The sequence below is a fragment of the Crocuta crocuta genome, unplaced genomic scaffold (genome assembly GCF_008692635.1).
Source record: "Crocuta crocuta isolate KB4526 unplaced genomic scaffold, BGI_CrCroc_1.0 scaffold431, whole genome shotgun sequence".
Taxonomy (NCBI): domain Eukaryota; kingdom Metazoa; phylum Chordata; class Mammalia; order Carnivora; family Hyaenidae; genus Crocuta; species Crocuta crocuta.
Genome location: NW_027528859.1, coordinates 4,763,872 through 4,789,662, shown reverse-complemented (window position 1 = coordinate 4,789,662; position 25,791 = coordinate 4,763,872). Strand labels below are relative to the sequence as shown.

At 40.7% G+C, this 25,791-nt stretch overlaps 1 protein-coding gene across 3 annotated transcripts in view; it reads right to left on the bottom strand.

Annotated features, from left to right (window-relative positions):
* GNE (glucosamine (UDP-N-acetyl)-2-epimerase/N-acetylmannosamine kinase) overlaps positions 1 to 25,791 on the bottom strand; it is a 53,481-nt gene that overhangs the window by 16,140 nt on the left and 11,550 nt on the right. The window contains exons 1-7 of one of the 3 annotated variants that reach the window (XM_077756185.1): positions 23,714 to 23,856; positions 18,248 to 18,453; positions 11,841 to 12,292; positions 10,314 to 10,466; positions 8,015 to 8,227; positions 2,696 to 2,783; positions 1,738 to 1,948 (exon numbers count right to left, since the gene is read on the bottom strand). In XM_077756185.1, the coding sequence (XP_077612311.1) occupies positions 1,738 to 1,948; positions 2,696 to 2,783; positions 8,015 to 8,227; positions 10,314 to 10,466; positions 11,841 to 12,292; positions 18,248 to 18,411 (1,281 nt within the window). In that variant the 5' untranslated portion in view covers positions 18,412 to 18,453; positions 23,714 to 23,856. Of the gene's footprint in view, positions 1 to 1,737; positions 1,949 to 2,695; positions 2,784 to 8,014; positions 8,228 to 10,313; positions 10,467 to 11,840; positions 12,293 to 18,247; positions 18,454 to 18,760; positions 19,390 to 23,713; positions 23,857 to 25,791 lie in introns of those variants that run through there. The other 2 variants (XM_077756186.1, XM_077756184.1) reach the window with 2 other exon arrangements.

Genomic DNA, 25,791 nt, shown 5'->3' with positions numbered 1-25,791 from the left:
TTTTTTTTTTTTTTTTTTTTTTTTTTTAAAGCTTCCAGGTGATTCTAATGGGCAGTCAGGCTAACAAACCTAGAGGAAAACTCAAAAACCTGCCTAAAATTTCATGTAAATACAAAGTTACTGATCTTTTTTTTTTTTAAGTTTACTTATGTATCTTGAGAGAGACAGAGACAGCACAAGCAGGGGAGGGGCCCAGAGGGAGAGAGAGAACCCCAAGCAGGCTCTGCACTACCAGCATTGAGCCCAACACAGGGCTGGAACTCACAAACCAGGAGATGATGACCCGAACTGAAACCAAGAGTCAGTTAAGCAGGAATGCTTAACTGAGCCACCCAGGCGCCCCTGGATATTTATATGTTTATCATAAAATCTAGCCATTTTACTCAGCTGTTGTGAATTCTGCAAGTTTGTTGGTTTACTCATACTATCATATTTTTGTTTTACTCTATGCACAATCTCCACGTGTGCTGTTTGTTTCTTGCTTTATCCCTTCATGACTGCCAGAATTATGAGAAATAATGTTGCAAAAAAACATCTTTCTTTTCTTCTTGATTTTAATAGGAATGTCTCTAGAATTTCACCACTACTAAGGGTGCTGGCCATTGATACAGAATAGATCTTTAGGTTAAGAAAATCTTCTATTAATATATTTTTTAAATGCTTATTTTTGAGAGAGAGAGAGAGAGAGAGGAGTGCATGTGTGCAAGTAGGGGAGGAGCGAAGAGAGAGAGGGGGACAGAAGATGTGAAGCGGGCTCCACACTGACAGCAGACAGCCCAATGGGAGGCTTGAACTCACAAATGTGAGATCATGACTTGAGCCGAAGTTGGACACTTAACCAACTGAGCCACTCAGGTGCCCCTTCTATTAATACTTTTTAGAGAGTATTTACAAAGGAGACCAGTGGCTTAAGAAAATTGTTTTGTTTTGCTCTTTCTGATCGAAACTTTATTTTGTAAAATCTTTTTATTTCTCATGGACTCCTGAAACATTATATATCTGTAAGATTTCAAAGACCTGATAGGTTTATTCTTTTTTTAAGTTTTTTAAAATCTTTATTCATTTTTGATAGAGACAGAGCACAAACAGGGGAGGGGCAGAGAGACAGAGGGAGACAAGGAATCGGAAGCAGGCTCCAGCTTCTGAGTTGTTAGCACCGAGTCTGACGCGGGGCTCAAACTCACCAGCCAGGAGATCATGACCTGAACCAACCATGTGTAGGTTTACTCTTAAGTCACCAGAGATCTTTTAACATGAACAATTTAGTGTTTTTATGATGCTCTCTTCATTCTCTGTCAACACTGTACTGATTTTTTGGTTAAGGGACTGAAGGTACACTGTACTCAACTAAAAATCATGTTCTAAAGGAGATGCAATTCCCGTCACCATTTGCTGATATCCTCCCCCGGGTTATGACAGTAATTAGCATGCTCCATGATGTTACCAAGTATAGAATTCCAGGTCTCCTAGGTGGCAAGAGTCCTCTCTGGTGCCTAACGGGTCTCCCATTGTTATTTCTAGTCTTACTAATTTGGATTCCTGGAGAATTTTGTCTGAAATGTCAATAATTTGTGAAATATTGTAAGACAAACACTGTAATGGATATAAAAGTCAATCCTGTGGGCAAATGATTACAAGCTCTAATCCATGCTTCTAATCCTACCTTCCAACCATACTTTAAAGAAAAGAACAGTTATTTATATGGGATATGAACTTAAGACTTAGGAATTATTTTACCTTCATGCTGACTATTGCAACTCGGAGGTTTGTCCCACCGAGATCAACAGCCAAGGCACTTAGAGTTTCAAGAATATGGTCAATATCTTGAGAGATGTTGTCCTTTACAGGAGGAAAGCAGAATTTCTTTTGCAGTGGCTCTTGAAGATCGATAGATTTGAGAAACTTCAAAATCCTTGGAACAGCATTTCCATCTCCATATATCTTTGAACTGTAGTATCAAAAAAGTCAAATTAAATGCTTCTCTCATACATGTGCAATGGTATGGAGGACATGGTATTAATAGAAACCAAGACTTTAGGTAATAAAGTTGTGCTTCTTCATTTTAAAATAGCAACGTCTGGTATCTTCAGCATGTTACCAAATGGAATGTCTAACTCCACTGCTGACTGAAATATGACTATTTCCAGACTGAGATTCCATTAACAAATGCCTCTGTCATCAAAGACAAATTATCTTTGTTAAGTCAGTTTCAGAATATAACATAGTTTGGGACAATGAATCTATATACTTATTGCCTTTTAAACCTTTACATTCATGAGGAAAAAAAGTTATTTTCAGAACTCAAACACTTCAAACATTCAAATATAGGAAAATCTCATTAATTTGAAATAGAAGGGAGAGCAGTCAAAATTAAAATGCTGAACTAAGCTATTTTTAAAGAAAATCAGTTATTTTTTAATATTTATAAAAAGTCAAAGTGGACTAAGGAAGGATTTCCTGGCAGAAGTGCCATATTAATTAACTGAGGCAAATAAAAAAACGGAGCTATCCTCCATTTGAACCCTTGGTAGAGTAACAGGGGTTCTATTAGCTAGCCCTGTCTCCCTAGCAGCCAGGGACCCCTAGGAATATATAATGAAAGCTCTGTTAAAATGACTGAAGAATGATCACGGCTTAAAAATGGTACATCCAGCTCCCCTTTTAAATCACTTCTTTACAAAGGGTATATACTCACCACGGGTACTGTTTCCCAAACTGAAGATGCAGTGCTTGCAGTATTTTGTCTTGGGTATCAGCATCCCGGACATGAAGGACATTCTCCCCTAGGGGAACCCAGTAACACATTACAATGATTTGGAAGTGTAAATATCCAAAGAATAAAGAAATTAGCAATGTGTTGTGCTCATTATTAACCCTGAAACCAGAGGACTTCAAATGAGTCTATCAGCAACACATCAACTTTTCTCCTTTATACCTTCAAAGCACTTTCAGCAAAATTTCTTTGTACCAGCTACTTAAGGACACTAGGGTCCTTTATTCCCGAAGAGAATAAATCAAGTTTTTGTTGATTTACTGAAATAAATGATGTGCATTAACTAGCACCCGCTTACCACCCCCCACCCCCCGTCCCCTGTCATCTAATCATCCAGTGTGTACACTCTTTCAATCCACTCTGCCTTCCATCTACTTGGCCAGGTTGTTCCATCAGTCTACTAGCCGGTCAGCTGTTCAGTCGCTTTTTCTCCATGTATTTTCTGACCAATGCAATGGAGTAAACAGAGTAAAAATGGCCATATTTTTCCACCGACCTAGCTAAGAAGAGAAGAGCTGGAGAGAGGCATGGGGTTGAGGAAGGGGTTGTTCTTCAGATGTGTGAGGCCAAGGCATTTTAAATGCTGAGGAGGCTAAAGATACATGGTGGAGAATGGATGCCCCTGAGGTCCCTGAGAAGGCAGGAAGGGTAGGGATCTAGAACACAGGTAGAAGGCCGAGCAGTGGGCAGGACAGAGATGCCAAACCCTCCAATGTAAAGAGGTAAGAAGGAACAGAACGGATGGGTGGGCATGTGTTTATATAAGTGTGGTAACAAATGACAAAGTACAAGACTGCCGGGGCGCCTGGGTGGCTTAGTCGGTTAAGCGTCCGACTTTCGCTTAGGTCATGATCTCGCGGTTCGTGGGTTCGAGCCCCACGTCAGGCTCTGTGCTGACTGCCAGCTCAGAGCCTGGAGCCTGTTTCAGTCTGTGACTCCCTCTCTCTCTGACCCTCCCCTGCTCATGCTGTCTCTCTCTCTCCTAGAAATAAATAAAACATTAAAAAAAAAAAAAGTACAAGACTGCCTTTGACAAAAGACCCACTGCCAGATCCAGTGTTCAATTCTCCTTTCACATCGTCCTCGAACTCTGAGCAGCATTCAACACCATCTCCTAGAAACACTTTGTTTTCTGGGCTTTAATGCTGTCCCACTCCTGGGTTTCCTCTGGCCTCACTGGCAGCTCCCCTTTAGTCTTCCCCGCTGGCCCCTTCCTCCTCACCAGAACCCTAAATGCAGATTAGCTTTGGCAGGGTCCTGGATTCCATTCTCTCTCCTAGTTACACATTACTCTGGGTGATCTCTGTGATCCCTCCACTTTAAATGGCATCTCTGGCAGGGTGCACCATTATCACCATGTCCCTTCTCGGTACTAGCCTCAGAATTTTTAGCCAGGCACCTGATAATCCAGCTCAAGACTATATTCTTTAGCTTCCCCTACTGCTAGCTGCGACCCTGGGACTATGTTCTGACAGGATACTTGAAGAAATACTTGAACCTTTCAGGTTGTGCCTTTAAAAGGAAGGACATCTTCCCTTCTCTTCCTTCCCAATGGCTAAAATGTGGACTTGATAGCAAGAGTTGGAGCATCCCTCAAGCAGACAGATGGAGGCTAAATTTCTGATAACCATGGAGCTATATCGATGAGAAACAAAGAAAATCTACTTAGGCACTATTATTTTGGGTCTCCCTGTTACAAGAGATGAACTGATATCCTAACTAAACAACATCCACATGCCAATCACTCTAAACCTTCTATCTCCAACTCTGACTCTCCATGGAACTATCTAGCTGCTTGCCTGCCATGGCCACTTTGATATCTAATAGGTATCTCGAACTTGACATGGCTATTAGAGAACTCTTCATTCCACCCCTCCCAAATGTGTTCCTCCCTCGGTATCCCCTATGTCAGGAAAGAGTGCCCACACTGCTCAATCCAAAAATCTGTAAGTTTTTTCCTTTCACTGCTCACATCCAAGCAGCAGCAAATCCTAGAACAAACCCCAAATCTAACTTTTGTCCACTTCTGTTATTACCATGTACTCTAAGCCACTATGTCTCTCTTAACAACTGAAATAACCTCTCAACTGGTCTCCCTGCTTCCACTCCTGTCCCACCACATTCCACCCTCATAGAGGAGCAGAGCGGTCTTTCCAAAATGCAAGTCACATCGTGTCATCCTCCCGTAAATGGCTTCCCATGATACTTGGGAAAAAATCCAAGATGATTTACCCTGGCTTACAAAGGTCTGCCTCCTTCTTTGACATCATCTTGCATCACTCTTCCTCCCGCCCAGGACCCTACAGCTACACTGGCCTTCTGTTGCTAAAATACACCAAGCTTGTTCCTGTCTTAGGGTCTTCTCACTGACTGTTCCCTCTGTTTCTCTCTAATCCTCACACAGCAGATTCACCGTTACTCCAATCTCAGTTGAAGTGTCACCGCCTCAATGAGGCGTTCCCTGATGCAGTCTAATGTAGCTCGTCACATCACCTGGTGTGCGCGCCACACAGAAATTCTGATAGGTTTTATTTTTTTTTAGTTTACCATCTCTCTCCCCTCCCATTAGAATGAAGTTCCATGAGAGCTCAGCCCTTATTAGTCTGGTTGACTGACAAATCCCAGTGCCTACACATAGTTGGTGCTTATTAAATATTTTTTCAATGAATGAATTAAGTTGAAGAATTTCCATTCAGTGATCTGTATTTTCTCTGTGAAGTGGGGAGCAAAGCAATATGTTAAGAATGAAAGGGGAAAAACTTGAAGATGGCAGAGAAATAGGAGGATCCCTATTTCCTGCCTGCATCTCTCAAACAAAGAAGGACTGAAGCCAAAGGACTCTGAATCCCAAAAGCCTGGAAGGAAAGGAGACGGAGTCTACTAGGAAGACAGCCTCATATGACTACTTAAAAAAACAAGCCAAAGTACACAGGAGAGTCCCAAATATCGCTTTGAGTAAGGAAATAAAACAACCAAAGTCACAACAAGAGAGACCAAGGGACACCCTTAAAAGAACACTTCCTGAATGGCCAGGCCTTGGACAGTGTATGAGCCTCCTTTAATACAGCAGTACTCACAGGTACAGAACACATAACAAGCCTTTAAACCTTACAAGATGGCACAAAAACAGGCACAAAGACCAATGGAACAGAATAGAGAACTCAGAATTGGACCCACAAATGTATGGCCAACTAATCTTTGACAAAGCGGGAAAGAGTATCCAATGGAAAAAAGACAGCCTCTTTAACAGATGGTGCTGGGAGAACTGGACAGCAACATGCAGAAGAATGAAACTAGATCACGGTCTCACCCATACACAAAAATAAACTCAAAATGGATAAAGGACCTTAATGTGAGACAGGAAACCATCAAAACCCTAGAGGAGAAAGCAGGAAAGAACCTCCTTGACCTCCACCGCAGCAATTTCTTACTTGACACATCCCCAAAGGCAAGGGAATCAAGAGCAAAAATGAACTATTGCAACCTCATCAAGATTAAAAGCTTCTGCACACCAAGGGAAACCATCCATAAAACTAAAAGGCAACCAACGGAATGGGAAAAGATAGTTGCAAATGACATATCAGATAAAGGGCTAGTATCTAAAATCTATAAGGAACTCACCAAACTCCACACCCAAAAAACAAATAATCCAGTGAAGAAATGGGTAGAAGACATGAACAGATACTTCTCCAAAGAAGACATCCAGATGGCCAACAGACACATGAAACGATGCTCAACGTCACTCATCATCAGGGAAAGGCAGATGAAAACCACGCTGAGATACCACCTCATGCCAGTCAGAGTGACTAAAATGAGCAAATCAGGAGACTGTGGATGTTGGTGAGGATGTGGAGAAATGGGCACCCTCCTATGCCATTGGCAGGAATGTAAGCTGGTGCAGTCCCTCTGGAAAACAGTGTGGAGGTTCCTCAAAAAATTAACAATAGAACTCCCCTAGGACCCAGCAATAGCACTGCTAGGAATTTACCCAAGGGATACAGGAGTGCTAATGCATAAGGGCACATGTACCCCAATGTTCACAGCAGCACTCTCAACAATAGCCAAAACATGGAAAAAGCCCAAGTGTCCATCAATTGACAAATGGATCAAGAAGATATGGTTTATCTATACAATGGAATACTACATGGCAATGAGAAAGGATGAAATCTCGCCATCTGTAGCAACATGGATGGAATTCAAGGGTGTTATGCTAAGTGAAATAGGCAGAGAAGGACAGATACCATATGTTTGCACATATAGGTGGATTAGGAGGAACTTAATGGAGGACCATGGGGGAGGAGAAAGAGAAAAATAGTTGGGGAGAGGGAGGGAGGCAAACCATGAAAGACTCTTGAATGCTGAGAACAAACTGAGGGTTGATGGGGGTGGAGGAGAGGGGGAAAATGGGTGATGAGTATTAAGGACAGTACTTGTTGGGATGAGCACTGGGTGTTATATGGAAACCAACTTGACAATAAAGTATATTAAAAAAAAGAATGAAAGGAGAAGACCTAAAGATAACTGAAAATTAGGGTAGCAATTATGAATAGAGAAAAAGCAGAGCTGAAACTAATCTCCTTGATTCTAGTCTGGTTCTTTTTTCACAAAGTACATACAGAAATAGATTTCCATCTATAGTATTAGAATTTGGACTACTATTAAAAACAAGATCTAGCTCAATTAGCAAATAATAAAACTTCCTTATACTTTAGTTATTAAGGGGGCATCTTAGAGTTTTAATGCTCTCAAGTATTAAAGGCACTCTACTGTATCCAAAAATGAAACTAGCATTTATATACTTGTAAAACATTCAACCATTCTAATTTAAACACAGCCATCAAAGACCATAATCAGCTAAGAAACTCTTAGTTTTGATATTACAAAGACAATAAAAATGTAAGGAAAGCCCTAAAAAAATTTGGTAATCACTGTGCTATTTATAGATTTTAGGCTACAATTGGTCATTAACTTCATTCACTCATTCATAAAATTATATGCCAGCACTGCCTTGTAATAATTCATATATATATAATTTTAAAGATGTTACAGATGTATGAGGAGGAGCCAAAATTTAATGCCTCTTTTCTCACCTTTTCCTAGCTACTGCCTACCATGGGAGGCAAAGCTGCCAATCTGACTGGTCAGACAACAGAAAGGGACCACACTGTGTTTACCAGTGGGCAGGAGCCACTGATTTCATATGTATTTCTAGATAGCGGAGACATGGATGTAGGTAAATACCGGTTTCTCTTCCAATCTGACGTGTTCCTAGATTAATCACAGGAGTTCCAAAAGCTCCAACCTCTCGTACTCCACAGCTGCTGTTCCCAATCATACAACCAGCATGGGCAACCAACTGTATAAACTGGTCAAATGGGACGTGTTTAACTGCACGGAAATTGGGATGATGCTCGATGCCCTTCTTTCGCATCACTCGAACCATCTCTTTGCTTCCTGTGAAAATGAAAAGAATCAACTGTTAAATGGTTTAGGAGATTAAAAAAAAAAACAAAGCATTTTCACTGTCAAGTATAGCCCCACTTAAAGAAATCGCCCTATACAAATGCACAATGGTTATTAGGGAGATAAAAATTTTAATTACTGATCTTTCCAGGGATGATGAATATTTAAAATGTCTGGTCAGCTCTCTGCTTCAACTCATCTAGGAACATTAAATAGAATTCAGCAAAGTAAATACCTTTTACCAATGCCCTAATAAAAGCCTTTTCATTAAACGACTAAGAGGCACAAGACAGGCGAACAGTCTCTGTCTCTTAAGCTGAGAGTTCCTGTATTCAAAGGTCTCGGGCTCCACACGCCAAGCTGATTAGGGAGCCTCTGCCTTAGCTTTGCTCATACTTACCCTAACAACAGCTCAACTGGATAGCACCCCTGATTGTATGGACTAAGCTCCAACAAAATGCATGTAGATTCCGATACTGTGGCTGATATTTTAAATGCATGATTATTTAAAATGTTACAGATGTATGAAGGGGGAGGCAATAATTAATGCCTTTCTGTTTGCCTCTTTACTCACCCTTTCCTAACTAGCATCTACCAAGAGAGATGAGGTTGCTAATCTGATTAGACAGGGCCTGACCACCAAACTGTGCAGGAGCCACTGACTTAAGAGAAGTTGGGAACACAGGTTCTTTTTCTCTTTTTAACTTTATGTGGCAAGATAGGTGACAGATTCAGGGTCTAACTCCTTACCGCACGCCTAGCCCCTTCTCTCTATATCCAGTCCTGCCAGAGCACATCAGTCATCCACTATAATTACTGTAGTATTTAGTACGCCAGAAGGTGGCACTATTCTGAGATTCAGATATAGGCTCACTGAAGGCCTTCTCTGGCCTTAAGCCTAAATCACAGACACTACCTCTATTCTCCTCCATTGGGGAACTGGGCACTAAGCAACATAATGATAAATGGATGCCATGATTCTTATTTCCCTACAGTTCCTTGTGTTAACTTTTATCAAAAACCCTATGAGGAGGAGAGGTGAGTGTAGCAGACATGATTTGGGTATTTCTGGGACCCTTTATTTTCAATGGAGAAAAATCTCTCTTACTTCTGAGGTGTGTACAATCAGAAAAGTGTATTATAAACAGTATCACGGACAATGAATAATTAGAGATATATAATTACATTGCCAAATATTTATAGAAAATTTAAAGAATTAGAAGAATATTAACATTTTTGAAATACTAATACGTTACCTGGATGAAACATGGGTTGAGAGTTCTTAATTTCTTTTTTCCAACTAACATCCTACTTTGTTTCCCCTAACAGGAAAGATTATTCAAGAGAGACTAAGAGAAGGATAATTTCAGAGTAAGGCACTGACATCTTGGTATTGCAGAGAAGGGTCCTACCTCCTTTACCAAAAAATGCCTAAAAGCTCAGCAACGAGTGGTGTCAGCTAACTCAATACTTGAAAATTCTGCAGCATCAGGCCCTGCTCTGCATTTCTCATTTAGATCTCATAGTCCCATTAACCTGCCTAAGGTCTCACTAGCACTAAGGGCTACAGTACCATCCACCAGTAGCTGATCAACCAGGTCAGGCTTGAGGACAAACTGGATGGGGACTCCGGATCTAAACCACCTATGCTCAAGATTAAGATATAGTTAATATAAATAAGGAACAAAAAATAACAATAAGGGCTATTTTATTGCAGCCACTGCGATCATTACTTTCCTAGAGATACCCTTTCACCTTCTAAGGTTATGTCTTTTAGCTACTGCCATTTCCTCTTCAGTGGAAACTGGAGGATGCAGACTAAACTTGGAACTACAGTAGAGATTAGAGAATATTTTTTAGTATTTCTATCTTTCCCACTGAGTTTCCATTATACTTGGCAAAAACATCGCAAACTTCAATCTACTACAAAACTGGTGATCCTCTAAAAATTGGAATGCATTTCAGAATACAGTGGCCTTCACTGATAAGATAAGCAAGATAGGAGGGGCAGTCAAAAGAGGACATAATAGAAACATAAAATTGGAAAAGCAGGTGGTATAATTTCATTTCCAATTACCTGCATCAATGTTTGGAAACAGAACTAGGGTCCGCTTGTTAAATGAGATAAGCGCATCCAATGTTAATTCAAACATTTTTATGGAATGCTTAATGTCAGTGGTCACGGGGTGCTGTAGTGCAACAATGTAATCTTTAGACTTTACATCATCACCTGTTTAAAGAAAATCAAACCACAGTGCTTCATTAGTTAAGAATCTCAAAGAGGAAGAAGCAAATTCTAAAACGTAAGACCCCACAGTCTATGTTTTCAAAAATTCTAAGGAAAAAAGTCTGTCACGTTCCAGGCAGAGTATCTGAATATAGGATCAAACGCTAAGAACTTGGGTCACCTGGGTGGCTCAGATGGTTAAGCATCCAACTCTTGATTTCGCCTCAGGTCATGATCTCATAGTCCTGAGATCAAGCCCCGAGATCAAGCCACACCCAGTGTGGAGCTTGCTTAAGATTCTCTCTCCCTCTCTGCCCCTCCCTGTGCACACTCTCTCTCAAAAACACAAAACAACAACCAAAAAAAAAAAACAGTAAGAACCTAGAGCAACAAGTCCAAGAATCCAGCAAATTCAACATCTTATAAAGGTGTTTGCTACCATAAACAAAATATCTAACTTTAAATAGCTGTCACTAGAATCCATTGTTTTAAAATCCAAATCATTTCAGGGGTACCTGGGTGGCTCAGTTGGTTAAGCTTCTGACTCTTGATTTCGACTCCGGTCTTGAGATCAAGCCTCAAGTCAGGCTCTGTATGGACACTGCAGAGCATGCTTGGGATTCTCTCTCTCCCCCCACCTCTCTCCGTGCCTCTCCTGCTCACATGCCTGCTCTTACTCTCTCCCTCTCAAAATAAACTTTAAAGTAAATAAACAGGGGTGCCTAAGTGGCTCAGTCAGTTGGGCATCCAACTCTTGGTTTCAGTTCAGGTCATGATCTCAGTCTGTGGGATCACGCCCCACATCTGGCTCTGCACTAACAGCATGAAGCCTGTTTGGGATTCTTTCTCTCTCTCTCTGCCCCTCCCCGCCTTCTGCTCGCTCGCTCTCTCAAAATAAACATTAAACAATAAAATAAAAATAAATAAAATCCAAAATATTTCAAAGCATTAGAAAAATGTAAATCTTCTCCATTCCTAGACAGTGTTTCTAGTGAATTACCAGCAGTATTAATGAATCGATGAAACTCAAGATTACTTTCAAGTGTAGCTAAACTTGATCTCAAGGCTCGTGAGTTCGAGCTCCATACGAGGCTCTGCACTGACAGAGCAGAACCTGCTTGGGATTTTCTTTCTCCCCCTCTTTGCACCTTCCCTGCTCACATGTGGGTGTGCACTCTCTCTCAAAATAAATAAAAACTTTAAAAGGGAAGTCTCAGAGAGGGTAAGTCATGCCCTCTCTAAGGGTGAGATCTATGAACTAAAATTTTAGCCTTCCGATTTCTAATGGAATATTCTATCTACAAGTTTCTGAAAGAACTGAAACATACCCAACACTGGCAAAAACAACCATCACAGTGAATGAAGTCTGATACATACCTAACCACATCCGAATGATGCTCATGTAGTCTTTGTTCTTGGCAGAGAGAAGTTTGTCATAGGAAGGGCAGCCTGCCAGAAGGATGCGATCATGGTCCTCACACATGGATATCAGGTGCTGCTCTGCACTTCGGGTGCAGCACACGTGATAATGAGCCAGTTTTGTTATGGCATGTCTGATGGAATCGTCAATGGTCCCACTGACTTCCCCACCTTCAATATGAAGGATTCGGATATTCATCAAGGCGGCAGATGTAGCCAAAGCCAGGGCATCAAATCTGTCTCCGTGAACAATCATGATATCAGGCTTCAAACGATTAAGGACATCTGGTAGCTTCACTAGGGCCAAGCCTACTGACTCCACCATGGCTGCCTCATCTTCCCCCCTAACAATCGTGTGTAGCCTGGTGTTAATGTCAAAGTCATCTTGTTCAATCATGCGATATGTATTCCTAAAGCAGAAGAGTAATAAATATATGAGAGCATGTCTTCAACACAAAAACAAAACATGAAAAACCACAAAAACATGAAAAACCAATCTAAGAGTAATCCTGAAGGGAAAAATATTTTATAAAAATGTACTTGTTAAAAAGACAAATTGAAGTGTAACTTACCCACAAAATTTAAAAAGCACAGATCATTAATGTACAGATCCCTTGATTATCTTACATAAATACCCCTGTAGCTACCACCCAAATCAAGATATAACATATCCAGCATCTTCAAAGTCTCACTAGGGTCCTGGTCAACACCTGGGCCCTTACCTGAGGGAGAATTTTTTTATTAAAACAGAGACCAAAGTTTTTGGTGTTTGATTTTTCTCTTTTTATGAGTTTTTTAAAAACAATATGCTACCTAATTTTTTAAAATGTTACTTATAAAAGAAAAGCTCATTTTTTATACAAAAAAATAGGCAATCAGGATCCCTGACATGTCACTATACTATAAATTTTTGAATGATGGAAATTCTCTTCTGAATTTGTACTATACCATCAGTGCAGCATAATTCTGAATGGGTGTAAATGTAAGTTTTACAGCATTAAGTTGGCTGTAAAATGCAGTTTCAAGTCTGTTTCATGCTTTAGTAACAGCAGCAATTCTTAGTGCCTCAAAGTTCCTGTCTGTTATGACTAGATTTTAAAAGATACAGTTTGTTAATAAATATTTAATAATGTAATCTGTATAATTTTTCAAATCTATACCTTTACATTGGAAAATACAGAAAAATTATCTTCCCTAAACCTACCACTCAGCAATATCAGTGTAATCATTTTTTTCTAGCCATCTTATGCATGATATTCTAACATGGTAGAGAGCACATACAATTTTATAATCTATTTAATCCATTTCATACAGCATTTTCTCTGATCATGAAAGATTCTTTACATACTTCATTTTACATCATATGTATGTTCTAACAGTCATTTTACAGATTCCTTGGGATTTTCCTACACATACTATCATGATGTCTGTAAACAAAGACAATCTTTAGGTCTTTATTTCTATTTCTCACTTTATTGCACTGGCTGCTATATCTAGTACAAGTTGAAGAGAAGTGGTGAAAGCAAAAACCCTCACCTTGTTCTCAATCTCAGGGGGAAAGCCTATTTTTATGTTAGCTGTAGGTTTCTCCACAAACTGTCTTTACCAGATTGAGGAACTTCCCTTCTATTCAAAGTCTGCTAAAAGCTTTTATCATAACTGATTTAATGTTGTCAAATGCTTTTTTGACCTCTATTAAGATGATCAGGTATTTCCCCTTTATTCTGTTAATATGTGAAGAACACTGATTTTCAAATGTTCTATCAATCTTGATTTCCTGAGATAAACCCACTTAGTTATGATGTATTATCTGTTTTTTATATTGCTGAATGTGATTTATCATTTCGTTTAAAAATTTGTGTCTATGGGGGCACTTGGGTGGTTTAGTCGGTTGAACATCTGACTCTTGATTTTGCCTCAGGTCATGAATCCCAGGGTGACAGGATAGAGCCCTGCATTGGGTCTCATGCTGAGCATGGAGCCTGTTTAAGGTTTTCTCTCTCCCTCTCTCCCCCACCCCATTCACATGCTAAAATAAAATTTTAATAAATTTTTTTAATGTTTTTATTTCTGAGAGAGAGAGAGACAGAGACAGAGACAGCGTAAACAGGGGAGGGTCAGAGAAAGAGGGAGCCATAGACTCTGAAACAGGCTCCAGGCTCTGAGCTAGCTGTCAGCACAGAGCCCGACACGGGGCTCGAACCCACAAACTGTGAGATCATGACCTGAGCTGAAGTCGGATGCTTAACCGACTGAGCCACCCAGGTGCCCCTAAAATAAAAAATTTTTTAATTATGTCTATGTTCATAAGAGATACTGGTCTGACTTTTGTTTTCTTAACAATGTCTTTGTCAGGCTTTATTATCAAGATTATGCAGATTTTATAAAAACAATTTGGGAAAGTTCCCTTTTCCTCTATTTTCTAAAAGAGTTTATATAAGATTGGTGTTATTCCCAAGGCACCCAGGTGGCTCAGTCAGTAAAGTGTCTGACTCTTGATTTTGGCTCAGGTCATGATCTCCCAGTCTGTGAGTTCGAACCCCACATTGGGCTCTGCACTGACAGCATACTGTCTGCCTAATATCCTCTCTCTCCTTCTCTCTGCCCCTTCCCTCACTTGTGCACTTTCTCTCTCTCTAAAAAAATAAATAATAAACTTAAAAAAAAATTTTAAACATAGAAGTTTGGTGTTATTTCCAAAAAAAAAAAAAAGAGCGAGAGAGAGACAAACCAAGAAACAGACTCTTAACTGCAGAGAACAAACATGGTTACCAGAGGGGAGGTGTTGGGGGGGTAGGGGGGAGAAATACATGAAATAGGTGATGGGGATTAAAGAGTACACTTATCATGATAAGCACTGAGTAATGTATACAATCACTATATTATATTCCTGAAACTAGTATGACATCGTATGTTAATTATACTGGAATTAAAATTTTAAACTAAAAAAAAAAAAGACTTGTTATTTCTTGCTTGTTTGATAGATTCATAAGTGACCTCATCTTTGTGGGAAATTATTTTTATAGGAAGTGTTTAATAATGAATTCAATTTCTTTGATACAGGACTATCGTGATTTTTCTATTTCTTCTCTGTCATTGCTAAGCAGTATTTTTTCCAAGGACTCGGTCCATTTTATATAAACTGATTACCAAATTTACTGGCCTAATATTCTTTTATTTTTGTAATGGCTAGAAGATCAGTAGTGATACCCCCTTTCTTATCTTAAATTAGTAATTTCTGTGTTCTCTTTTTCTTATGCTCTGCTAGGAATCTGTCAACTTAATATTTTCAAATAGAATTCTTTTATTGCTTAATCTACTTTTGTTTCACTGAATTCCACTCCTGTTTCCTCCCTTCTACTTACTTAGGTATTTTCTCATCTTTTTCTCATTTAAGAAAGTGAAAATAGACCATTAACTCTAAACTCCTTTGTAACCTAAGTATTTAAAGCTATAAATTTCCTCCAAGCATTCCATCTATACCCACAAATTTTGATATACTGTAATATTATTCAGTTCAAAAGATTTTCTAATTTTCCTTAAAACCTACTTGGTCCACAGGCTTAGAACTCAACAGTAAGACCTGGGTGGCTCAGTTGGTTAAGCATCTGACTTCGGCTCCAGTCATGATCTCACAGTTCGTCAGTTTGGCCTTGCATCAGGCTCTCTGCCCTCAGCTTGGAGCCCACTTTGGATCCGGTCTCCCTTTCTGCCCCTCTCCTGCTTGCTCTCACAGGTGTCTGTCTGTCTGTCTCTCAAAAATGAATAAGGGGCACCTGGGTGGCTCAGTCGGTTAAGTGTCTGACTTCAGCTCAGGTCATGATCTCACGGTTCATGGGTTCAAGCCCCGCGTTGGGCTCTGTGCTGACAGCTAGCTCAGAGCCGGGAGCCTGTCTTCAGATTCTGTGTCTCCCTCTCTCTCTGACCCTCCTCTGCTCATGCTCTCTCTCTCTCTCTCAAAAATAAATAAAACATTAAAAAAATTTTTTTAATGAATAAACATTAAGAAAAAAAAAGAACTCAGCAGTAGGAGAAAACAACCTAATTTTTTAAATTTGAGAGACAGTGAGGAAGCAGAGGAGAGGGGCACAAGGAGAGAGAATCCCAAGCAGGACTCAATCCCACAACCCTGGGATCATGACCGGAACCAAAATCAAGAGTTAGGACGCTCGACCAACTGAGCCACCCAGGTGCCTCAAAACAACCTGATTTAAAAATGAGCTAAAGACCTTAACAGACACTGAATCACAGATGATACAAAATTGGCAAATAGGCATATGAAAAGATGCTCCACACCATATACCATAGAAATGCAAATTAAAACGAGATACTGCTACAAACCTATTAGAATGGCCAAAATCCAAACACTGACAAGGAAGTGGAACACCAGGTACACTCACTCACTGATGGTGGGAAAACAAAATGACACAGCCACTTTGGAAGACAGCTCAACAGTTTCCTACACAACTAAACATATTCTTACCACACATCCAGCAATCATGCCCCTTGGTATTTCTCAAAGGAGCTGAAAACTTATGTCCATACAAAAATTTGCAAAACGTGTATTTGCAGCAGCTTATTCATAAATGCCTAAACTTGGGAGTAACTAAGATGACCTTCAGTAGGTGAATCAATCAATAAACTACGGTACATCCAGAAAACGGAATATTATTCAGTGCTAAAAAGAAAGGACTATCAAGCTATGAAAATACATGGAGACTTAAATACATATTACTAAGTGAAAGAAACCAATCTGAAATGACTGTGTACTATATGACATTTTGCAAAAGGCAAATCTACGGAGACGGTAAAAGAATCAGGTAAAAGGATTAGGACAGTGAAACAAAATGACTCTGGTACTATAAAGGTAGATACACGTCATTATACATTTGTCCAAAAACAGAGGATTTACACCACCAAGGTAAGCCCTAATGTAACTATGGACTTTGGATGATAATGAAGTATCAATTTAAGATCAACTGTAACAAATGTACCACTGTGGGGAGAGGAAGGGCTGATGTTGATAAAGGGGCGGCTACACATGTGAGGAGGCAGAGAGGTATACAGGAAACCCCTGAACTTTCGGCTCAGTTTTGCTGTGGATCCAAAACCGCTCTAAAATTTTTTAATAATTTTTATTACCGACTCATATGGAATAAATGAACAAATGAATCTCTAAGTAGTCTGTTGTTACTTATTTGATTTTCTTTTTCACCCAATCCTTAGGAGTATAAAAGTGCTATGTTTTTTAAAAATGTTTATTTTGGCAAAGGGAACACACACGTGCATACAAGCAAGAGAGGGGCAGAGAGAAAGAGAGGTAGAGAGAGAATCCCAAGCAGGCTCCATACTCTCAGTGAAGAGCCCCACACGGGACTCAAACCTCTGAACCATGAGAACATGACCTGAGCCAAAATCAAGAGTCAGGTGCTTAACCAACTGAGCCACCCAGGAGCCCCTAAAATGCGGTTTTTAAAAAAAGTATTCAAGTAGTTGAAATAGAAGGTAGCTTATTTTTCTGTTGTTTTAATTTCTTTTAATAGAAACAATACATTCACATGGTTTAACATTTAAGATACAAAGGTTCTACAGTGAAAAAGCTACCTTCTCACTTTTGTTTCCCAGTCATCCAGTTCCTCTCCCAGAAACTTATGTTCGTGCACTTCATACAGCATTTCCATTAAGTACCAGTCAAGTTTCCTATCTAACAGTCTCACCAAATACCGCCTTTCTACCCTGACTTCCTGTGGCAGGCTAATAAGAAACCTACCCCAAGTTCCTTCCGAGCCTCTCTACCACTGGCCTTCCTGTCAAATTCTTCTCGTAAAAGAACCACTTAGACTTTCATCTCAGGCTCTGGCTAAAATTTCTCTTTTACTTTGTTCTATGAATGTATAAAACCCCAGTGGATTTTCTTAAATAGCCAGAATTCATCTCACATGTTTAAACCTGTGACTTTTTTTAGCTATCTATAATTTTCTTCTCTACTTTATGTATTTATGTATTTTCTTAGAGCAGATTGGTTTTGAGAGACAGGCTTTTGTTTGCTTTTGCTGCTGTTGCTGTCTCACTTTTAAATAATAGTTTGAATGGGGCGCCTGAGTGGCTCAGCCGGTTAAGCGTCCGACTTCGGCTCAGGTCATTATCTCTCAGTTTGTGGGTTCGAGCCCTACATTGGGCTCTGTGCTGACAGCTAGCTCAGAGCCTGGAGCCTGTTTCAGATTCTGTATCTCCCTCTCTCTCTGACCCTCCCCTGCTCACACTGTCTGTCTGTCTGTCTCTCTCTCTCTCAGAAATAAATAAAACATTTAAAAAAATTTTTTAATAAAAAATAAAGAATTCATAAGAAAATGCTTTCATCTTACCCATAATCATCTATCAGGTGAGAACCAAGTACCACCACATCAAGTTCAAAGAACTCAGGTTCCATTTTAATGCCAAACATGATCGGAGCAAGTTTCGAATAATCAGCACGGTTGCAAGTCGCAACACAAACCCGAAGCTTTCGGTTATTCCCATTCTTTTCCATAACTTGTTTCTTTTGTTTTGAGAGGTTCTTAAAATAGAGTTCCTAAAGTTGCAAAAATAGAAATTATTTATAGCCGGAATGATAGGTCTTAGATATAAGCCCAGAATTCTGTAGTTCTAAGCCTTTAACCAACATTTAATAACGGTGCTTCTTAACCTTCTTTCCACTCCCACTCCTGTGTGACCACCCACTGGCACACCCGAGCTAGGAAATTCCAGCTGACTAACTCCACCACTTTCTGTCACACTTAAGAAAACACACTGGAATGCACTTAAGAAACATGATATAAATCAACTCCCCTTTAAAAGGCAAGCAACCATCAGCTCTTCATTAGGTAGAAACTACTTACCGTGCCTCACAACAGATCCCAGCATCCTGGCCTACTGCAGAACTGTGAGCCTAACTGATCTAGTTCAACTCCCGCTCTCACAAAAAGGGAAACACGGGTCTTGAGAGAGGAAATTACTGCAAGATTCAAGATCACATCTTATAAGGGATAAGATCTATTCACCCTCACATCTTATAAGGGATAAGATCTAAACACCCACTATATATAAAGCACTGCTGAGGAAGAGAATGGTAAAATAAAAAACCCTACCTTCACAGCCTCATTAGCACCTATGGCCAATGCCTACAAACTTGACAACTCCAAATGCCTACATCTTCTGTCTTATACACATCTTAAAGTCAATGGCCCAACCCGAACTCATTTTCTTTCTCTGCATTTCTGTTTCTCCTTCCTTGTTCTGTAAGTCAGTTATGAACCTCCCTTCATCCAAATGCCTTAACATCCTTGTCTTCGCTGTTCTTACTCTGTACCTCCCAAGCCCTGGAAATTCCACCTCCTAAACACCTTTCACATCTGGCTCCTCCTCTTCATCTCCACCAGGACACCTCCTAGCCCAACCACTCATTTTAGGTCTGAGCTACCGTTCAGAGCTGCCGAAGGAGTTTGCCTGTTGCTAGCCTGCCTCTCACAGGCTTTCAGAGTGGTCCGTCCAAAGTTCATAAATCTGATTACCATGCTCAACAGAATACATAACCTATGGATGAAGGACAAAGTGCTGATCTGGGCCGAGCCCATCTTTCCAACCACTTCTCTTCCACCTCTAATTACCCGTACTCAATGCCAAAGCCATACCAAAGTGCCTGCAGTTCAACAAAGAGTCTCCAGATCTCTGTGCCTTTCTAGATGGAAGTACCTCTACCTAAAACTCCCTTTCCCTCTTGCCCAGGCTCTTGCTCGTCCTCCAAAACCCAGTCTAACGGTTGCCTCTTCCTGAAAACCTTTATATAAACTTCGGTTCTTCTCCACAGCACCCCTTTTAGTTGCTGCCTTCCTCTGAGCACTGTGGCCCTACCATACACACATCTACACTTTTGTTCACCTCCTCTGCCCTCCTGCCATCTCTACCTTCCATTTAAAAGTAAAAATCGGGGGCAAGGGAGGAGATGTTTCATGGAGCATTTTAAACTTCTCTATATCAGTGTAAAATTCCACCTCATGGATTGGAATGCTTTTGCTTCAGGAAGCAAATTTTTAGAGCTTGCAATCAGTAATACAGAGAAGCTTGGGTAAGGATGCCAGTAAAAGGGGAGCTGCCCTGTAGATCAGGATAAACTCTAACACTCACTGGAAATCTCACCAGTGGCCATCTCACCTGTGTATCGAGCCAGAGCTTCAGTGAGCACACAAACTGCCCCATAATTAGGCCCATTCTAAACTTCACAACCTCCGTAAAAGCTAATGCCACTCAACAGAAACCATTTATAATGTAATGAACGAAGCATTCTGTGGAGACAGTTGTAGTCATAAGATCTACGCAACTACCAGTATCATTAAAGACAAAAATATTTTTCCAAAAATAGTTATTTTAAAAGTTCTTGTGCATAATGCCTCTTTCACTGACGATTAAATTTGAGCAGAATAAATTGTTGGCGATATTCAACTTGCTGGGTGAGGCAAAGCAAATTTTTCATGGTTGGTTAATTTGTTTTCATTTTAGAAGAACAGTAAACTTCATTTTGCAATACTGAAATACTTAGTATTTACCAAGTAACTCAAAGGTTATTCTAATAAACCTGAGAGTAAGCTAGCTAAATAAACAAACTATGAAAAAGGCAAAAATGTTATTAAGGGCAAAGCTTTTTTAAGGAAAGAAGTTAAATCTTAAAAACATGGTAAANAAGTGGCATTTAAAGGAGAGAATTTTATATATGTATAAAATTTTTTATAAAAATCATTTTTAAAAAATCATTTAAATTATTATTAAATTTATTTATAAATTTACTTATGAATTTACAAAACTTATTTTATTAATTTATAAAATTTATTTTATAAATTATTTAAAATGTATAAAAATTATTTAAACTATTATTAATAATATGTAACTTTAACTTATTTTTTGATTAGGTAATACATTTGCATAGTTTCAGACAGAGAAATCACATGAGACTATATAGCAAAAATTCTTGTCATCTGTGTTCCCCAGCCAATGTAGTTCTTCTCACTGGATGCTATGAGTTACCAGTTTCTTACCTTTACTTCTATAAGTAAACTATATGCATATATAAATACAGATGTATTTGCTTATAAATACATACAGCACATATTATGCAAATGGTAATAACATTCTACAAACTGATGTAGCATACCTTACTTTTTAAAATGCTTTTGATTTTGTTTCTGAATTGAATGGTGAAAATGGGAAAACTTAAAAGGCACCAGAAATATCAGACCTAAAGGTGTGGAGGCTTGAAAATTGCACCACCAACTCTTCAAAGATATGAAGAGTATGAGAACCCCAAAAGTAAAAATGAACAGTGTCACAAACATTTACTGAGCATCTACTCTGTGCAGAGAACTATGAAAAGAGCTGAGAAAGACCTAGTCTCTGATTTTTAGAAACTTAAATCTAGTACCTGACACCAGGCCACATAATAGATCTTCATTAGTTCACTTTCCCAAATAGAAGCACCAGAAACAAAATACATTTTTTTCTCAGCCCAGTATACATTATTATTTATTCTGCATAAGAGGTCATACCCAAAGATACATTTTTATACTGAGAACTGTGACCAGAGTCCCTGTGACCAGTACAGAATGAATAGATGTGGCAAAATGGACTTAAACTATACCAGGATGACTTAAGTTGCATAAAATGCAAGGTAAAGCAAACAAGATAAAACTCACTTCTTTACCCTGTGGAATGCCAGACAGCAATTAAGAAGAATGGACTATGTCTGTATTTGTCCACACTGATGAATCTCAGAAACAGAACATTAGAGGAAAACAGCAATTTCTAAAACATTAGATAGAATACGGTACTATTTTTTGTAAATGTTTTAATGTATATAATGTAATGTTTAAATGTATAAAACATTATTATATGGAGAAGGACAAATACTATATGTTTGCACATATAGGAGGATTAGGAGGAACTTAACAAAGGACCTTGGGGGAGAAGAAGGGGGGAAATGGTGGGGGAAAGGGAGAGAGGCAAACCATGAGAGACTCTTGAATGCTGAGAACAAACTGAGGACTAATGGGTGTGGGGGGGAAGGCAGAGATGGGCATGGAGGAGGGCACTTGTGGGGATGAGCACTAGGTGTTATATGGAAACCAACTTGACAAACTATTTGTAAAATAAATAAATAATAAAAAATATTTTCTCATTAAAAAAACATTATTATATGTTGTTTACTGATCTACAGTAAAGTTACACACCAACTCAGGAAAGCAGTTATTACCTTTGGAGAAAGAGGGAAGGGAAAGAAAAGTGCGGCTGAAAAGGCTTTAGCTAACATTTATTTTTTTTTAATCATACCATGGGCAGAGATGTGAAACAAACACAGTAACATGTTAGTATGTGTTAAATCTTGGTGACTGGTAGACGGTGTCATATTGTTTTCTGCCCTTTTCAGCATATTTGAAATTGTCACCATCAAAAACAATACATCTTTAAACAGACACTGTGAAACAGGTATGTTGTCCACATTTCCCTCAAGCCTAAAGCTCAGCAAGTCAGGAGGGGCTGAATATTCACACCCGTTTCACCTATCAGTTCCAAAATTGTAACTATAATACATAGATAAATGTCAGAGAAGCATGCTTTCATCTTGAATTCACTGGCAATCTCTCAGGAACCCAATTCTTTTTTTTTTTTTCTTTCTTTCTTTTTTTTTTTTTTTGAGAAACTCAATTCTTAAAGCCCACTTCCTGCATCCTCTCAAGAGTGACCATTTTAAATACTAACAAAAGGTGATCAACACTCTCCAGAAAAATATTCCTCTGAATCTGTCAACTGAACTGTTGGAAAAAGACTAACCAGCACTTGGGTCAAGTAGTCACTGAGCAGAGGAACCGGTAACAGTAAGCATTTGCTAAGTACTTCGGAGGTGCTAGGCACTAGGTTTAGAGCTTTACATTAACCATTTCATCCTGACAGCCTTCTCACCAATCCCCGTTTTACAGACGGGGACACTGAGGTACAGACAAAATAATTTACCTGCCCCCAAATCACAGTTTATTGCCAAAACTAAAAATCAAACCCTGCACGCGGGCTACGACACATCCAGTGTTTGCCTAGCGTCTGTTCCTGAACATCCGTGGGCCTTCTTTGTGGCAGGTCCCGCCAGGCCCCATGACAATGAAGTGAACATGATACACCACTCCTCCCTCGGTGCGGCGGGGATGCGACTCACAATTAAGAAGGAAGGAGCTATATAAAAGTGGCCTGAAATTTCAGAAGCCTATTCCTGAGCTGTAGCTTGGTTTGGCTTCTTCCAGAGCTTCCCTAGCCGGGTAAACGAGTCATCTAGACTGCTACACGGCACCCCTCCAATCCCGCAGAGGAGCCCAAAATACCTGTTCGTGCTCTAACAATTTTACAGGTGTGCTCAAGATTCGGGGGGAAATAAACGCGCAGCAAACTCCTAAGGAAGCCCAGACTCAGAAAGTCAGGGTTGGGCGCAGACCTTCAAAATCATCTTTTAATCCAACCCTTTACACCCCAGGGCAACTTGCCTGCCGAAGAGCTCTCCGCCCTCTTTTGCACACCCCCGTAACAGAACCCTCACTCTGTCCCAAGACAGCCCGTTTCCTGACTGGGCAGCGCTGCCCGTGGGATGGAGTCAGGCCAGGCCTCCCGCTCCCCGCCCGGGTCCCGCAAGGAAGCGGTCCGCTCCGCGGGCCACAGGACTACGAGGTGCCCTGGCACGTCGGCCTCCGGAAGACCGGGCAAGGCCAGGGTCTGTGCGGGCNGGAGCGTCTCCCGAGTCCCGGCCGACGCGGGGCTCTCACCAGACGCCGGTGCGCAGCTCCCTCGCACGCTGCCGCCCCCGCCCCGCCTCACGGGCTACCCCCGAACGCAGCACCAGAAAGCGGGCCGCGCCAAGTCCGCCCCTGCGCCTCCTACACGTCGGCCGAGCGCGTGGATGACTCCGGTCTCGATCCCAGCCACGCACGCCCCTGCACGCCCACCCGAGCGCCGAATCGGCGACCGCGCCCTTACGTAACCTGAGAGCGACCCTGTGATTGGCTGCGCCCGCCCGCGCCCCACCCCCTCGCCAAACGGTCTTTGGAGGGGGCCGGGTGCGGGGTTGTTGAGTGCCTTCCGTTGTCGTGGCGGTCGGGGTCTTGCTGGTCTTGCTCTTCCCGCCCCGGCGCGTTCTCTTGCGCCGCCACGCACGCTCGGGAGCCCGGGTTCTCACACACGGTAGTGGATTTGCCCTTGCACCCAAAAGGGAATTACGCCTTGTATTCCCTCCAGCATTTCATAGGCTGTGACCAAACAATACTGTCGTGCGGCCGCCCCGCCCAAGAGCCATCTCTTGAGTTAAACCCATGCCGCTCCAGGACCATGTCTGCTAGAAGGCTCTAATGAAGTGTTGATGATGACCCCAACAAGGCAGATACCGGCTGATCTTTATAAGAGCTCAGCCTAGGCCTCCTCCCAGGGACGGCCGGAGGGGAACTTGGCAGCAGAAGAAAAGGTGTCAGGGAAAGGGCTCCCACAGCTGCTAATAAAGACTTAATCTTTTCAAATTGAGTCACCAGTCACATACGTTGAATGAGTTGGTGTTACAAAGCAGTATAACATTTTTTACCATCCTTAAGTAGGTTACCACAGATAGAACTATTTAATCTAACAACTCATCCAGAGTTCTTGCTGTAAGGCAAATTTCAGGGGCACCTGGGTGGTGCTGGTGGACTTCAGGTCATGATTTCACAGCTCCTGAGCTCAAGCCCCAGGTAGGGCTGTGTGCTGACAGCTTAGAGCCTGAAGCCTGTTTCAGATTCTGTCTCTGCCCCTCCCTGCTCATTCACTGTCTCTTCAAATATAAATAAACATTTAAAAAAATTTCAAATCCAATCAAACTTTTGCATTTCATGTATTTCAATTAATAAGTTCTAAAAGTGCCTGGGTGGCTCAGTTAGTTAAGCGTCCACTTTCAGCTCAGGTCATGATCTTACAGGTGGTGAGATCCAGCCCTGCATTCGGGCTCTGTGCTGACAGCTCAAAGCTTGGAGCCTGTTTCAGATTCTGTGTCTCCCTCTCTCTGCTCCTCCCCTGCTTGTGCTCTCTCCCTATCTCTCTCTCAAAAATAAATAAACATTAGGGGCGCCTGGGTGGCTTAGTCGGTTAAGCGTCCGACTTTCGCTTCGGTCATGATCTCGCGGTTCGTGGGTTCGAGCCCCGCGTCGGGCTCTGTGCTGACTGCCGGCTCAGAGCCTGGAGCCTGTTTCAGTCTGTGACTCCCTCTCTCTCTGACCCTCCCCTGCTCATGCTGTCTCTCTCTCTCTCTCTCCTGGAAATAAATAAAACATTAAAAATAAATAAATAAATAAATAAATAAATAAATAAACATTAATAATGAAGCTCTAGTGTGCAGAGTACTTCATGTACTATCAGTTACCCTGCAACTAGCTTGGAACTACTAAAAGGTCATGTCAGACACAAAAGGACGGATCTTAAGCGGATTTGTGTAAGGAGTGACATCATATTTCTGTTTAAAATATCACTTTGACTACTATGGGAAGAATGGATTGGCATTGAAAAAATAATGGCAGTGAAAAAAAATCTCTGAAAGGATGCATAAAAAACTAACATTGACAGGGCTGAAGGAGATGGACTTTTCCACTAAACACCTGTTTACAATATCTTTTGTATTTTGCAGTATATGTACATACTCCATATTCAAGAGAATAAAATTAATTGTAAAAAAAAATGGCAGTGAAACTCAACTGAAGTGGGTGGATATGAGATTTAGTTTGGAAGTAGAACTGAAAATTATGGATTAGGTATGAGGGAATGACAGAAAAGGAAGGAAAAGAAACAAGGATGACTTCCAGGTATCTGGCATTAGTAATTGGTTGAT